The sequence below is a fragment of the Helianthus annuus genome, chromosome 14 (assembly GCF_002127325.2).
Source record: "Helianthus annuus cultivar XRQ/B chromosome 14, HanXRQr2.0-SUNRISE, whole genome shotgun sequence".
NCBI lineage: Eukaryota > Viridiplantae > Streptophyta > Magnoliopsida > Asterales > Asteraceae > Helianthus > Helianthus annuus.
The window spans coordinates 84,436,808-84,455,230 of NC_035446.2; the positions used below are offsets into that span (position 1 = coordinate 84,436,808).

Genomic DNA, 18,423 nt, shown 5'->3' on the forward strand with positions numbered 1-18,423 from the left:
ATAATAACAGTAAGTATAAGTATATAAACTCAGACTTCCAGTTTTGGCGTTTTTAGCCCTTGTGAAATTACTAAAATACCCCTACGGTGCATAGTTTGGTTTTAAATGATAAATTTGATATATGGGTCATACCCTACTGTTATAATATGTTAAATGAGGTATATTTACTGTATGAACCAGACCCGAAACTCAAATTTCTAATTTTACTCTTTTATTATCTTTTAAATGACCAAAATGCCCTTCTAAGGCATAAATTGAGTTTAAAATTATTCCGGGCAATATAGAACATAACTTACTGATATTATATCATAATTAAAGCATATTATATCAGGGAACTTGCATTTGAATCATTTGTCTACCCGTATCGTCCTTTTCGCGTTCGGTTCGGTTTACGTAACTAGTTTGCGTAAATTGACCGAAACGGGTCAAACGATATCATTTTTATTTCAAAATCCAGAATGTATTTAGTATACCCATATTATACAAGTATTCAAACTTGTCGGGTCTAAATCACATTCTATCCGGTCTTTCGCTTAATCGTGCGTAAACCGTATCATTCTTAAGACTAACCGGTCAAAGCTTAGGCTTAAATAAAAAGACCCGTTAGGAATCTAATAGGTTAATTATAAACCTTTGTTCCAGATTAGGAGGCCCGGTAAAAGCTACCAACACTTATCGTTTGTGACTTATACTTGCTCAGGTAAATACATTTTGACTTATTTTCCCTATACGGGCTTGGGGTACGGTATTTAAAATACCGCTTGATCGGGCGCACAAGTCCTGCGCCTTATAGGTGTACAGTCTTGAATAGCTTGTGCGACTTCGTTTAAACAGTTTTGTCTTACTTAAAGGCTTTGGGGGGTTGTTGACCGTGTCCCGGATATCCTTGGCATTATCTTACGAGATGGCCACGACCAGAGCACGGGGTGTAGGCGTACACCCGGCGTGTATAACTCTTTAATGTGGTGTGTCATTTAATCCCTAGCCCGGACAGTAGATCCCGGGCCACCAGAGATAAAAGTGCATGTAATTCGTTCACAAGTTTATATTATATAATTATCCCAAGTTAATAAAAATATTTATGCCTTGTGCATTTAAATAAATTTTCAATCATTTTCAAAATGAGTCAGTCGATTTGTATTTACCAGTGTAAACTGACGTATTTTTCCCAAAAGATTAAGTGCAGGTACTATACGGAAATAGGCTGGCTGTTTCCTAAGAGCGTCCACTATAGTCTCGCAAGCTTGGACGACAATTATCTGTTGAACTATTTTTATCTTATTTTAATTGATCCGCCTGTGGATCCATTTCAACTACTGTGATATTTATTATTGCACTTTATTTAAAGTTGAAATGTTTCTATTCTGCTTCCGCTGTGCATTATTATATTGTGTTGATTGTCTATGACGATGCCAACTACGTCACTGTACCCCACATCGGGCCCACCGGTGACACGTGGAATTCGGGGTGTGACATATATATATATATATATATATATATAAACAAGAACCCATTTGGGTATAATTTCTAGAGGTGTTCATGGTCTGGTTTTGACGGTTTAGAGATCAAACCGTTAGTCATGGTTTTTATAAACGAAATGTGAAACCGAACAGTTACAAAAATAAGGATATAACTTTCAGTTTGTTTTGGACTACACATTATAGTATGTATGTTGAATGTATATAATTATAATACATTAATACATAAGACGGAACTGCTATAACGGAGAAGACATGTGTGTTTTATGCGAAGACGGACCTGAAACAACGGATCGTCTCTTCTGTTGCTATTACGCGGCTGCTGTGTTGTGGAATCGGGTCCGTCTCTGGTGCAAGATAAGTCCCATCTACGGTTTTTCGGTTAAAGACTTGCTGGAAATTTACGAGTACGCAGGCTTGAAGAAGCACGAGGAAGATATCTTGGAAGGTATTATTATGGTAGACTGATGGGTCTTATGTAAAAGGAGTAATGACATCAGGTCTTCTGGCAGTAGCATGGATATTGGTAAAAATTTTCACAATGTAATGGATCTTGTTTTTTTTTTTTTTTTTTTTTTTTTTGTATAGGAGTAGATCTAAAAATAGAGAATTGTCTTGGTCTAACTGGTGCTCTATTCAAATGTAGTAAAGGCCCTGTTGTTGTGTTTTGTTGCTACCCCTGATTTGGGGTTGGTGATGTGTATGAAAGTTTACTTTCAAAAAAAGAATCAACACACTTTCATATTGCATCAAGTGGTAAGTTCAATCATGAAAAAAAGAACTCATAAGGATAAAACTGAACATATTTCTTGTCTAAACATAAAAAGTTAACATAAAAAAATAAATTAAACTCTTGTATAAACCAGTAACCTCAAACAAAAAGAAACATGTGATAGGAATTAACTCATTTTTTAATAAGCGTTAACCAAATTTGATTTTGGGCTGTCAAACATAAAATGAAAACACAGTGGGCACTTGGCACTTTGGCAGTGGACTCACGGGCCAATTCAAGTTAATTTAAAGAAGCCCAATTTTATTCATATAATTTATAGATAGCAAGAAAAGTGGTCGCGCGCGTTGCGCCGCGGGCAACGAAATTGGCGTGCAATCGATCAGATTTTCACCGGTTGTGTTTAAGCTTATCATAATTCTTTCGTCATCAAAATCCGAATAACAGCTATAACTACAACGTTATATAAATAATTGTATACACTAATAAACACGTTATATAAATAATTGCGTACACTAATAAACACAAGTTGATGACAGACAAATACAATAACTGATTCTTTCAAGAGTTTATCTGTTTCATTTTCCGTGCTCCTGGTAGATGCTGTTTTGACACGTATTAACATGGAGTAAACTTAAAAGTTGAGTGGATATTTGCAGGCCGGTCAATGATCATCGATTTTAGCGATTGTGAAAAGTGGCCAGGGAGGGTGTGCGAAGATAGAAGGTAGGAGGCTAACGACAAGGTCCGATGCTAAAGTTAAAGGAATGATAGCACGTTGAATATGGATATAAATAGCAGCTTGAATGTATTTTTATACAAGTTCATGGTCTATTTAATCAATGGAATTACAGCAGGTAGTGTGGATCTTTTGTGCAAGTTTAGATTAATGGGATTATAGCAATTTAAATGTATGCCTTTTGTTTTACGAAGTCCATGGTTTGCTATAAAGTACCATCTTCCAATAAAGTAGGTATACGAGTTGCATTAGATTTTATCATGTGATTGTGATTGTTGTTGACATTGTATTGTTAAGAAACTATAGTCCTTTTATTGTTAAGAAATCTTTTCGTATATTTTGATACAAAATGGCTTATGTAAATGATGTATAGTCATTCATTGTTTAATAAAATGTGATATGTAAATTTTCTAAAAATCACTTGTGTTTTCACACGTGTTTTAGATCTAGTAACAAATCAAAGTTATTACTACTTTCTTGTATTACTTGCTGTTAACTTATCATAGTTATCCAAGAGCTAATCTTTAGAATATATGTTAGTATTTCACTTGTTATATATCACAAAAGTGTCTTGCTATGCATATTGCTAATAAATATTTCTTCATATAAAGTTGATTTGTAAAATTTTTAGCTATGTAGAACTTGAACCATATATAAAATTTAGGAATCAAAAAACTTTTTATTTGTAATAGAAATTAAGTTACAAATTCTGTAATGAATTATAGCATCCTATAATATTTGTTCTTCTAGAAAATAAAAAAGTTAAGTCTAAGTTTCTTGTAAATTTTATAAACTTTTGGGTTAACATTATTTATAGTATTTAGTTGTTGTTACTGCATTTAATGCATTTATCTTAGATTTTAATGCTGCATTTACTTCTTATTGAAAATTTTAAAACTTTTAGGAACATTATTTCATGTTAACATTTTTTTAACGGTGAGAATTTTTAACTTGTTGTGAGAGAGATCTCATACCCTCCTAAACAAAGGGCTCTAACCCTACTATAGCCAGACTATGTTGTCTTAACCGGGTCCATGCTGATGTTAGAGTTTGGCTAACGGCGTTCCTCGGGAAATTATACCACTCACTGCCAGTGGCAGGGGCTTGCGCCGCCACAAGAGAGAATCTCTTTGGCGTAACGGACGATGGACTAAAACCCAAGGTGGCTCAGGCTCGAACTCTTCTGGGAGAAATAGCCTTCATTGCTTTTATCCACCAAATACAGTAATAATGGGAATTGAACTTGGGTCTACAAGAAAAACATAAATTTTTTTCAACCACTAAACCACAAATGATGGATTCAATTTCATGTTAACATGACAAGTGTAAAACCAATAGTATAGATTATTAAAAGTCAGTAGTTTATTGTAATTTAACAAAAAGAAAATTATAGCATGCTATTGTTGTAAATAGTTAATGGAAAAGATTATAAAATATAATGCAATTAATAATAACTTATGTTTGTTCTAAATTTTTATTATAATTACTGGTTTAAGATATATATGGTAATATCTTTATATGATTACACTTTTCTAATTTATATGTGTTAATTTTATGATTACACTTTTCTAATTTATATGTGTTAATTTTGAATATCTTTAACATCTTTATAATCCGTGTTTTTCTTTAAAATTTATTACGACAAAACTCTTTTTTGAAAATTGTTTTACATATAGGTTGACACTTAGTATTTGATTTGTACATTAAAAGATAAAAGTAGTAGAAGATAAGAATATGTTATCATAACTTTAAAGAAAATAAGTATTTTCTGATAAGATGACAAATTAATAGCAAAAAATCTAAAGCAACATGCAGTAAATTAGAAAAAAATTGTAATGATATGTAATAATGATTTTCCATGACATAAACCAATGGAAAATATTCCAAATTGTAACAATTAAAGTTAATTATATGCCTTGTATTTTGTTATTTTTTCTATTAACTACCTGATAATAAAATTTTGAAATACTTTATTGAAACACAAAAGATTGAGTTCTTTATACATTTAAGTAAAATTAAACAATAAATGCCCAAGGTAAAGAAAATCAGATCACATACATATACATGAATTCAATTGTTTGTACAAAAATATATTATACAATGAAATACACGCAACACGATATTAACTCTATTACATTTATTCCAGGGGAATTCTATTCTCACACCTTCTTATCTATCTATACATCTTGGCTTTTTTAGTACGCATCGTATAGGCCTATACGATGCGTATTGTTTCAAAAGTCAAAAGTTAAATCTGCATGTGTCAATTCTTGTCTGGCGGCTGACTTTTTCAATACGCATTGTATAGGCCTATACGGGTCGTATTGCTTTAGTTTTTTTTTACAAATTTTTTGTATATATTTAATCATAGTTTTAATAAAGTTTAACAAAAGAATTCTTTTATTTTTTAAACAAAAAACATTTTTAAAAATTTATCATGTCTTATAGGTTTGGTACATGTTTATTATACTATACTATCTATGTTATAACCGTATTATATACTACACTTTTTTTTACATATGTTTGTAAACATTTAATCATAGTTTTAACAAAGTTAAATAAAAGAATTCTTTTATTTTTTAAACAAAAAACATTCTTAAAAATTTATCATGCGTATAGGTTTGGTACATGTTTATTATACTATACTATCTATGTTATAACTGTATTATATACTACACTTTTTTAATTTCTACTTACAAGTAAAACATTAAAAAAAACTAGGATATAAAACATTTTTTATACTTTATAAAACAGAAAAAAAACATGAATTTTGAAGTTTTTATACCTCATCTATCTATACTATACTACATTATACATGGTATTCTTAAAAAAATTAAGAAAGATTTTATTTAAAAAAATAAATATTTTTTTAGAAGACTTTGTTAAAACCATAAACAAATGTATAAATAAAAACCTTAACCAATACGACCCGTATAGGCCTATACGATACGTATTATATCCCCAAAATTACTGAAATACCCCTGTTTTTTTTTATAAATTCAGGGGTATTTTTGAGAAATTCAGAGTTTAATACGCATCATGTAGGCCTATACGATGCGTATTAATCTGCTATACGATACAACATAGGCCTATACGATCGTATATGGCATAATAAGAAAATTTGTTTTATCGTGTTTTCCTCGGTTCGACGTGTATACGTGTCGTTTTTTGTCGAACTTTCGATTCAATTAACAGGACATTGTTAACAGGGGGAATCTATTGGAACACCTGATCGAGAGAAACTTCTTCGAGCTAACTGCCGATATCTCACCCTTCTTATCTTGCTATTAAACGAGGTATAATAGCTAATAAAATATGTCTAACTTTTGAAGGTTCTTTATATGCTTCTTTCCTGATGCATGTATGTGTCGAACAATTTCTCCGTCGCTAATTTCTCCACTCACCGTGAAATCGAAGCTGTTATTTCTGTTGTTCAGTACTTCCGAGACGATTCAAGTAAGTCCTATGAAGCAAGTGTTTGTCTATTCAATTGAGAGGAATCATTGCATTACATCCCCGTTGATGAAACCCTTGATTTGAAACACAATTTTTAGAAATCTATAGTTTAATATGCATCGTATAGGCCTATACGATGCGTATTAACCGATTAATTTACTGAAATACCCTTGTTTTCTGATAAATTACTCGCGTATTTTGACGTATTTTTCCCTATTTTGACGTATTCTAACATATGTTGAGTATTTTATAGTATTTTTGACGTATTTGAACGTATTCTAACGTATTTTAGCTTATTTTAACCTATTTTAGGGTATTTTTACATATTTCAGCGTATTTTAACGTATTTTCATGTATTTTTTCGTAATATGACGTATATTTACATATTGCAGCGTATTTTAGCATATTTTCATGTATTTTATAGTATTTTAGAGTATTTTAGCTTATGTTGAAGGATAACCGCAACCGTTTTTTTACTACGGAAACGATGGTTATGCGAAATACAAACCGCAATCGTTTGTGATTATGGGAAACACAAGTTTTCTTTTTGAGCTTGATGGATGTCCGTTATCTCAACGCTTCTCCTTATATTACTGATCTGGAATTGGAGAACCATTGTGTATTTGCTTACTGATCTGGAATTGGAGAACCGTTGTGTATCTGAATCAGGTTCTCAAACAAACACTACTAAAGATGAGTTGGTATTGAACCAATAATATGAAGATCACGGTGCAAACACGTGGGGAAGAAAGTCATTGGACTGTCGCAACTACAACTTTACGACACGCTTACCTTAATCACATCTTCCATGGAGTCACAGATCCGATAATAGGGCCAACGGATCTTATGCCCACCCGAGACCGATCTCTGGATTACACGTTGTACATGGTATTTTTAAAAAAAATATACGGGACATTTACTACACCTATATATGCTCATACATGACCTATACCTCATCTATACTGTACTACATTGTACATGGTATTAAAAAATAAAGAAGTTTTTATTAAAAAATAAATATTTTTTAGAAAACTTTGTTAAAACCATAAACAAATGTATAAAAATCTGTAAAAAAGACTTAACCAGTATGACCCGTACTCATACAGGACCTATACCTCATCTATCTATACTATACTACATTATACATGGTATTCTTAAAAAAAATTATGGAAGTTTTTATTTAAAAAAATAAATATTTTTTAGAAAACTTTGTTAAAACCATAAACAAATGTATAAAAAAATTGTAAAAAAAAGACTTAACCAATACGACCCATGCTCATACATAACCTATACCTTATCTATACTATACTACATTGTACATGGTAAAAAAATTAAGGAAGTTTTTATTTAAAAAAATAAATAGTTTTTAGAAAACTTTGTTAAAACCGTAAACAAATGTATAAAAAAAATTGTAAAAAAAAAACCTTAATCAATACGACCCGTATAGGTCTAGTCAAAAAGATAAAATCTGATACATAAATCTTTATTGGAAATTGAAAAAGTAATACGCATCGTATAGGCCTATACAATGCGTATTGAGGGTGTCGATTTAGAGGGACAAGTGTGCCAATAATACAACCCTATCAAAAGGCATGAACAGTGTTTTAATATTTATTTATTTTTTTTTTTGCTTTTTTACTTTTTTGCCATTTTGTCTTTACCTTTTTTGTTTTTATAGTTTTATTTTTTGACTTTTTTGGCTTTTTGCGTTTTTTATTTTATTTTATTGCTTGAACAGTGGTTGTTATCTACATGGCAGGTATTTGTTGCTTTTAGTTTTTTTATTCTTTTATACTTTTGTGATTTCTTTTATCTTTTATCTTTTATCTTTTGCTTTTTATTTATAGTTTTTTTATTTTTTTACCTTTTAACTTTAAGCGTTGACATTTACAACCCTTTAATTTTATAAAAACTTTGTAATCAAGTTTTACGTGTTTATTTTTATTTACGTGTTGGTATAAATTAAAATTGATTTGAGTTATTTTGCGTTTAGATGTAATTTTTTTGCGGAAATGAGTTGGGTCAATTATAATATGTTCACATCCGTATAATTATGTATGTTTTACTTAGTCTATATTTTAACGTAATTTTTTGGAAAATGAGTCGGGTCAAATATAATACACTTTCGCACTTATTTTTATTTACGTTTTCAAATTTCACTACGTTTTGACGTAAATTTTGTTCGAAAACGAGTATAGTAAAATATAATACGTTTTCATTAGACTGTATAAATTCGAGTCATTTTACGTTTTGACATCGCCGCAACTCGCCGTAACTATTTTCTTACATGCTTATTTTAGTGCACGTCTCGGTACAAATTCAAGTTGGTTTACCTTTCTATGTAATTTTTTTTTCAGAATATTTTAACTCAAATATAACACGTTTCTATGATTATTTTTATGTACTTTTTTTTCTTTCTTGATTTTTTTTTCTAGATTTTATTATTTTTATTTCTTTACTTTTCTTTATGTTTAGTGTTTTAGTTTTATGTTCCTTTTTTTTTATTGAAGTTATATTTAAGATAACGTTTAAGTTTTCATTTACAATTAATTTAAAATCATACCATCTCGCTGTCCGATTTAAATTTATTTTTATGGTTTTCGATCGATGTAAAAAATTTGTCAATATTCTTTTGAGTTTCTTTCTTTCGATTGGTTATTATATTGAACCAGAATAGATATCGAACGAAATCCCGCAGCGTAGCGCGGGTAATCTCACTAGTACTTCACATTTATCACATAATATTTTATAGTCAACCATTTTTTCTCATTGTTTGTATCAACCACACACACACACACACACACATATATATATATATATAATATTGGGGTTCATTTGAGAAGAAAAATTAATTGAGAAGAAAAAGAACAAAGAGTAAAATTGTAAAACATCAAATATTTTTTTCCCTTTGATTTATTATTATCTTTAACTAATTAATTAGTCATAAAGACTTTCATCCTCCACAATAAAATTTTTTGACTACACACATCAAAATTTATTTTATACATTTCGAAATTTATCCTACACATATTGAAATGTATCTTACACATATCGAAATTTATGATACACAACTCGTAATTTATCTTACACATCTCGTAACTTATCCTATATTCTAAATTATTATTTTTTTAAATATATTTTTTTTGAAAATAAGTTACAAATTTAATGTAGTTAATTAAAGATGAAGATTACTAATTAATGATCTATTTAAGTTTACCAATATACCCTTACAATAATATTAAATACAAATGTTAAATGAAGCAAAATAAAGCATTCTTATTGGTTAAAAAATCTTCTTTCTTCTTCTTACAATTTTTTTCTCATTTGAACTCTCCAATATATATATATATATATATATATATATATATATATATATATATATATATATATATATATATATATATATATAGTGGAGAGTTCAAATGAGAAAAAACTTTTTGTAAGAAAAAAAAAGAAGAAATTTCAACCAATAAAAATGCTTTATTTTACTTCATTTAATATAAGTATTTAATGTTACTATAAGGGTAATATGGTAAACCTACAAAGATCATTACTTAGTAGTATTCCTCTTTAATAGGTAATTACATTAAAATTTGTAACTTATCTTCAAAATATATATTTTTCAAAAAAATAAAATAAAATAATTTAGAGTGTAGGATAAATTACAATGCGTATATGATAAATTAAGGGTTGTGTAGGATAAATTTCAACATGTGTAGGTAAATTTGAAAGGTGTATGGTAACTTTTGATGTGTGTAGTCAAAAAAACATTAGTGTGAATGATGACAATTTTTATAACTAATTAATTAGTCAAAGATGATAATAAATGAGATAAATGAAAAAGTATTTAATGTTTTCCAATTGTAATCTTTGTTCTTTTTATTCTTAATTAAATTTTTTTCTCAAATGAACCTATATATATATATATATATATATCGTTTCCTAAGAATTACCGGATTTGCCTTAATCTAATTGGTCAATTAAATATATAAATGTAAAAATGAATTTGTACACAATTAACTCTAAATACTTTTAAGAGCATTAGATAATATCGTTAATGTTACAAACAAAAAGTTAGAAATATAGACTTATTTTAATAACTCTAAATACTTTTAAGAGTATTAGATAATATCATATGAGATACGTTTTACATTAATATCTTTAGCTAATTGGGTTGTGCCAAATGCTATGATTCTATGAAATGACATTTAAATCACAGTGAGGAAGTTATTAGAATTTTATTTTTGTAGCAGGAAAATAATGAAAAATCTAAATTTTTAAGTTGTAAAAAGGATTGAATTGTGATTTTAATCATATTTTTATTTACACCCCTAAAGATACAACAAGATTCTCTTCCTTTCCTCTTCCATTGCTTATAAATATGGTCTTCCTTCACATCACTAACACACAATTGATTATAGAGTCTCACTTGTTGATTGAAAGGTATTTAGGAGAAAGCTCCTTCCTTGTTCTAGCCACTAATCCCAACAAGTGATAAAGTACCTCATTGTATGTGTTTTATTTTGTATTTGTAACCATACCCTTTTTATTTTTGTTTGTTATTTCTCAATTTTTTAGTTTGAGGTTTGGGCATGAGATTATTTATTATTCTTATTTGAACTTTACTGATAATGATTTTTAGTCATTTTTTTACTGTATTGAAATTGCAAGGGGTGTTAGCTTTTCACACTCAACTCGAAAAATAGAGATATATCAAAATTCATAATTCGTTTTCCGAATCAACTTACGGATTGTTGAGTTTTGAACTGACCAGGTTCTGTTCTAAAATTTGAATCCAAAATACTCGATATAAAACCCTAACCCTCCCTTGTCTTGTTGCTACATTTTATATTTTATTTCTCTTAATACGGTTGTTTTAGATTAATCTGAATTGTAATTTGTTTCATAAAATCTGAATTGAGTTCATTCCAAAGTTCAAAATGTTAAAAAAAATATTTACTTAACATAAGGGAAAAAGACGGATAAGATTAATACCCTACTTTTTACTTTGTTTTTTTCCTTGTTATTATTATAGTTTGTTTTTTTTTTTCATAATATATATATATATATATATATATATATATGCCGGTTAATGTACAATGCTCTTTAACGTATGAGCGTACGCTGTGAAATTACGCACGTTGTGAAACTCAAAATACAAATCACGCATGTTGTGAAACCATAATTACGCATGTTGAAAAGACATAATCACGCATGTTGAAAACCATAACATGCTTCATTACATAATTATAACATGTTTCATTACATAATTATAACATGCGTGATTATGGTTTTTCAATATGCATGATTACAGTTTTGAGTTTTACAACGTGTGCAATTTCATAGCGTACGCTCGTACGTTAAACAATATTGTATTTTACACTTTGAATATATATATATATATATATATATATATATATATATATATATATATAGGGTAGGGTTCATGAGTGAACAATGATTTATTTGTGAACAAAATGAACTTATCTTGACCATTGATTTTGTAGATCTTGATTTTTTCTTTAATGGCAAGATTGTAATTATCTTTTGTAACTTACATGTAATTTAATAGACACAAGGGTATAATTGTATATTTCTATCTTCATTTAATTAATTAATTAATTTTTTCTCTCTCCTGATTTCTCTTTCCAATTAAAAGAATTTTTAATTAAATTCTCTATATTTTTTCCTCTCACATATTACCTAACTTATTATTTCATAATTTAAAAAAAATACAAATATTATAAAATATTGTTCCATCTAGAACATAATTAAAAATATTTAATTACATTCTCTATACATATATGTATTAGATCAATGTTTGATGAAAAGATGTATAGTGGAAACAATATGTATTAATACGCAAGTGTATAAGTCTGGTATATATCGACATGTATACACTATGTACTTGAATAATACACATGTGTATACGTCTGGTATATACCGACCCGTATACACATATGTACTTGAATAATACACAAGTGTATAAATCTGGTTTATACCGACCCGTGGAAACAAGATGTAATAATACACATGTGTATAAGTCTTGTATATACTGACCTCTATACACATATGTTAAAAATCATAATTTAATTACGTTTAATATTTAATTTTAAAAGGAACATAACAGTTTATTTAAAAAAAACATTAGCCTTTCAATCTCTTATAATTAAAATAATAGAGAAATAATTAAAAATGAGAGAGAGAGAGAGAGAGGGAGAGTTAAGAGAGGAGAAAATTAAGGGATTTTAATTAAAAGTACTTACCTAATGTCAATCCTACCCTTTTAATCTAAAAAATGATCAAGGGCCAAGATTAGTTCACTTAGTTCACTCTCAAGATGTTGTTCACTCATGATCCTAATCCTATATATATATATATATATATATATATATATATATATATATAACTTTTTTTATTCCATAACTGAAAAGGAAATATTTGTTATAGATCTTCAAAAGGCACAATTTTTTCTTAAGAATTTATAACATTTAATTATAGTAATTTTTAGGAAAAAACATATATAAATTTGTTTTCATTCAATAACTGAAAAAGAAATACTATCAAGTCTGAGTTATTTAATATAAAATCTTCAGGAAAAACAAATTCTTTTAGAAAAATTATGCGATTTAGTTATAGTTTGTTTACGAAAAGGCTAAAAACTTATTTACATTCTATAACTGAACAGGAAATACTATATATCAAGTCTGAATTATTTATTATAAATCTTCATAAACACATTCTTTTAAAGAGTATAAGAATTAATTATAGTTTATATTTTGAGAAAAACTTCTTAGATCAATTTACTAGTCTTTGTTAAGTCTGAGTTATTTATTATAAATCTTCATAAATACATTCTTTTAAAGAGTTTATAAGAATTAATTATAGTTTATATGAGAAAAACTTTTTTGATCAATTTACCAGTCTTTGTTAATGGTGGGTAGTGTTGTAAATAAATATTAACAGGGATTGATGTTTGGTGTAATTTTAAATACTCTTAGTTCTCATGTTTTCATTCGTTGTCTACGGATGTTGTTACTTTTTATTTTTTCTTATGCTTTTATTGTTCTTATAGGTGGATTTTAAATACATTGTGTTTTCTGAATTTTAAATATGATTTTGCAGACATAATCCAAAAATGGAAGGAAATAGTAATCAAAGGGCTATGGAAGGAGTATCTTCGACCACGTCCGATGAAAATAAGAATTATGAATCCGTATCTAATAACGAACAGGAAATCAATCTTGGTGGTTCTTCTTCGAGCTCACGACAATATAGTCGTCACACACCAAAGCAAATTGAAGAACTAGAAAGGTAATACTCAATTTTTCTTTCAAATATCGACCAAAACCCCGAGTGCTTGCTTGCATGCATGCATACTTCTTTTAGTTTATTTCATTTTGTTATGTGATTATAGATTCTTTAAGAAGAACGCTCACCCTACCGAGAAAGAAAGGATTGAGATAGGAAGCAAACTCAACATAAGTGATAAACAAGTAGTTTTTTGGTTCCAAAATAGAAGAACTCAGTTAAAGGTAATGTTTGATGATGTATTTTTTTTTTTTTTAATTTTGTAGTAAAAATCTATGGTAAAATATATATGTTTAAGAAATATATAATCATCTAACATTATAAAGCATAACTTGAATTATTTCCCTTTATTATTATAATTATTTGGTATTAAAAAAATATAAAAGTAACTATGTACATTTATGTAGACTCAAAATGAGCGCCATGAGAATACACTTCTGAAGAAAGAGAACAGGCAACTAAAGCTTGAGAATTCGGCACTGAAAGAAGTCATAAAGAACTCGCTTTGCAACAAATGTGGTGCGCAAGCAACAATATTGGACGAATCCATTCACAAACAAAGAGTCGAGAAAGAAAACATGTGGTTGAAAGAGGAGCTTAGCCGCATGACTAGTCTCGTCAATCAAATGTGGGGTAGGCCATTGTCAAACAATGTGATAAATCCTAGTGACATTATAAACCCAATTACGAATCAATCACAAATGAGCTTCGACATACCCATTCAAAGGAATGGATATCTTATGCAGGCATCAAGAGCTATGGAAGAGCTCTTGAAGCTTGGGGTTGTTAACGTTCCAATATGGAATAAGAACAAGGAAGATGGAGGGGAAACCCTTAACTTTGTTGAATATCTAAGGGCTTTTCCTCCTTGCCTTGGCACAAAACCACTTGGATTTGTATCCGAGGCTACACGATTTAGTAGCGTGGTACCGATGACTTGTTCAACCATTATAGAAGTATTACTTAATGCGGTAACTTATCTTTTTGTTCAAGTTAGTTTCATAGAAAACCAAAGATTATATTAACTTATACAAAATTAAACATGATTTTGTAGGATCAATGGAAAGAAGTGTTTATGGGCATGATTGGTAGTTGTACTACAATGGAAGTGATTTCCAATGGTACAGGAGGATCAAGAAATGGTGCTCTCCAACTTGTAAGCCTTCTTGGATTTGTTTTGTTTTTTATTTCCTCAATATAGATTAATGTTCCAAAAAATAAAATTTGTGCTAAAAAAATCAAAATTTAATGTAGATGAAAGCTGAAATTCAACTCATTTCGCCTTTAGTACCAGTTCGAGTCCTACAGTTTATTAGATTCGCAAAACAGCAAGTGCAGGGGCTATGGATTGTGGTTGATTTGTCCTTCGATTCTGGAATGGAAGGACACATGACAAGAAGGTGTCCTTCCGGTTGTATCCTACTTGATATGCAACATGGTTTGACAATGGTACAATTACATATATGATCATTCTTGTATATGTTTTTATACCGCATAATTATATCTAACTTTGATATAATTTGTAATCAATATGTGTAGGTTACTTGGATTGAACATACTGAATATGATGAACAATTGGTCTCCTGTCAATATCGTCAGTTAATCAGCTCAGGTGTGGGCTTTGGTGCACAAAGATGGATTAATGCACTATTGAGGCATTGTGAAAGCTTAAATGCCATCACATCAACCACCCTCAACCACCACTTGTTTCCAGATACAAAAAGAAGCTTAAAAGCTCTAGCACAACGCATGACTAGTACCTTTTGTGGTGGGATTTGTTTGACTGACGGTCAACAATGGGATTCGGTTGTGGATCATGCACCAGGAATACCACGAATCATGGCACGCAAGTGCATAACTGGTTCTGGTGAATCAATGGGAATAGTCACTAGTGCAACCTATTCGATTTGGATACCAACAAATCACCAACACTTGTTTAATATGTTGCTAACAAAAGACAGGTGTATATGGGATGTGATATGCCATAGGATTGCTGCTAGAAACATGATTCATTTACCGTTGGGCCAAGATGAAACAAGTCCTAACTGCATCTCCATTTTAAATTCCAATATTGTAAGTTTACAAAGTTAGTTTTTAATTATATGTACTAGTCTTAAATATCATATGTTAATTTCCTAACTTTATTGTTTTCTCACATGTAAAGGCGACACCAACAGAAGATGATCAGATTATGGTGTTGCAAGAGACAACGAGTGATATGACGGGATCACTCTTGGTCTATGCAACGGTGGATATCCCGACAGTATCCGTGGTGATGAACGGCGATGACATTTCTTCGGTGGCTCTCTTACCATCAGGGTTTTATATTGTCCCAGGCCATGGCAAAGGCAATGGCAATGCAGGTGGTGAACGTGGATCAATGGTGACTGTGGGGTTCCAACTATTACACCCAGATATAGCTACCTCAAACCTGATCACAATGGAAACCATTAGCATGATAAATGATCTAGTGAGACGAACAGTTCAAGGAGTCAAAGAAATTGTTCGATCGAATCAATAATAATTATGTGTAGATTAGATGGGGTGAAGGGTTGCATGGTTTGAGTATTTTTTTTTTTTTGAAAGGCATGGTTTGAGTATTTGATTATTGTCTAAGCATGCTATCTTCAGGCGGTAAATGATCTAGTGGGATGAACTGATGTATTAATTGTATTGGTTTTGTGTAAAAGTGAGAACCTTTATTAAACGTTACACATTATTGTTACAATTATAATTTGTATTATTATTAAACTCATTTTAAGAATTACTTTTTTATATAGTTAAGTTTTATAGCTTATAATTTAATGTAAATAATGGTCCAAATTTTAATATTTTATAGTACATCAAACTGCAACATCCCTAAGTTCGGGCTTTAAAATAAAATGATGAATATTGTATATTTAGTTACTTTCTGGATTTGGTGTTAAACAAAACTTTTTGGTTAAACACTTATGGTAAAAAAAAAACTTTTTTGTTCATCACATATGGTCAATTGACATGTGAACTACGTTTTGTTGCAAAATTATGCTTAATAAGTAAGAAAATTTATTAAGCAAATAATAGAAGTTGTTAATTGAAATAAAGGGTGGTGGCTAAAGATGTAAAAACGGAAACCTAATTAAATAGTAGATTAAAAGTTAAAACTTGTGGGTGGGGATTGAAGTTCACGATCGGGTCGCTCTCTTCTCTTTTCATGATTGCAAAACAGAAGGTAGGACTATAGGAGTAAAGGATGGGTAACAAACAGGAAAATTGGTTTTTAATAAACCAACCTTTGTCCCGTTGGTAAATAATAATCTTACCTACGTAATTGGTATACAATAATCCTACCTATCAACATGTTGGTACTCAATGAACTTTCGTTAATTTTTTTTAACTGAAGTTAGCTTTTAAGTTTTATTTATTACACAAACAGTCCCTATAGTTGTAAACCTAGCTATTTAAATGGCACAAACCATAATTCCCTTCATTTTTGAATCAGACAAACAAAACACTGGCCTCTCTTATCTTCTCTACTCCCTCGATCCTCTGTCTGACATGCATATCAGCCGGTTGCTAGCTGTAATACCGGTGGCGGAGTTGTTGGCTCACCCCACACACAAACCCACCTGCAAATCACCCCACCCTCTTCCTTTTCGATCTGTATGACGGCCGACCACCACCACCACCACCATCTGGTGGTGGCACGATGACACAGCAAGAGAGAGAGAGAGATGAGGCGGAGGTGGTCCGGCGAGGACTTTTAACGTCGACAGCGCCGTGAGCGATGGCCGATGGCAACGCCGCGGCGGCGGTGGCTGAGTTCTTTTGTCCGAAATTCCAACTTTGGTGGTCGTTTACTTGATCCGTCGGAGAACTCCCATGGCGGTGGCGGTGGCGATGGTAGTTGTTTACATTGGAAATCAAAATCGAGGAAAAGGAGGATTTTCGAGTGGTGTTTATGATAAATCTAGAACTAGTACACATATGTATATATAAAATTTAATTACATGGCCCTTGACGTTTTTTTTGTTTTACAAAATAGTTAAAACTAGTAAATTATAATTACAATGTTGTTTGTGTAATAAATAAAACTTAAAAACTAACTTCAGTTAAAAATAATTAACGGAAGTTCATTAAGAACCAACATGTTGATAGGTAGGATTATTGTATACCAATTATGTAAGTAGGATTATTATTTACAAATGGGGCAAAGGTTGTTTTATTAAAAACCAATTTTCCAACATATATAGTGTAAATTTGAGGTAGTATTAATGTGTGGGTCGAACCCCACCTTAATCTTGGTGAAATACTTCTATATATATTGCAAGGATATGTATGTATTAGAAAGTTGTTGTGTAGGATGATTATTGATAACTGAAGCCTATTGTTTGGAACGTAATATGATATGTAAAATGAAAAGTGCTTCCTTAATATCAGTATTGTTGTAATTTAAAAGGTTTAATTGATGATCAAACAAGTACTAATTTATGTATAAAAGAACATCGACCACTAAAATGCAGTGCCAAACTAAAAATTTTTTCCCTAGGGTGCGAAATATTTTTAAATATTTTAGGCCCCTAACTATATAAAAAAAATTCGGTTTATAGCGGGTCAGGTAAAATAAAAGAATATCAAACTAAAATTTAAATATTCATCAAAAGCACGTTAAAATGTTAAATGTCATTACAAACATATTTAAAATTAGGGCCTATAGGTTTTCATTTTTT

The 18,423-nt window shown here is 30.1% G+C and overlaps 1 protein-coding gene across 1 annotated transcript; it reads left to right on the forward strand.

The window, feature by feature from the left end:
* Window positions 1-1,733: 1,733 nt before the first annotated feature.
* LOC110906878 (homeobox-leucine zipper protein ROC6) lies at window positions 1,734-16,235 on the forward strand. The gene is made up of 10 exons (XM_022151943.1): window positions 1,734-1,926; window positions 2,067-2,120; window positions 2,868-2,934; window positions 13,529-13,717; window positions 13,821-13,938; window positions 14,122-14,685; window positions 14,769-14,870; window positions 14,969-15,163; window positions 15,254-15,787; window positions 15,879-16,235. The coding sequence occupies exons 1-10, from the start codon at window positions 1,734-1,736 to the stop codon at window positions 16,233-16,235; spliced, it is 2,373 nt and encodes a 790-aa protein (XP_022007635.1).
* Window positions 16,236-18,423: the final 2,188 nt, after the last annotated feature.

Coding starts and splice junctions, on each gene's coding strand:
- LOC110906878 (XM_022151943.1), top strand. CDS start 1,734: ATGTGTGTTTTATGCGAAGACGGACCTGAAACAACGGATCGTCTCTTC. Junction 2,121..2,867: donor AACTGGTGCTCTATTCAAAT/GTAGTAAAGGCC, acceptor GGATATTTGCAG/GCCGGTCAATGATCATCGAT. Junction 15,164..15,253: donor TGCAACATGGTTTGACAATG/GTACAATTACAT, acceptor CAATATGTGTAG/GTTACTTGGATTGAACATAC.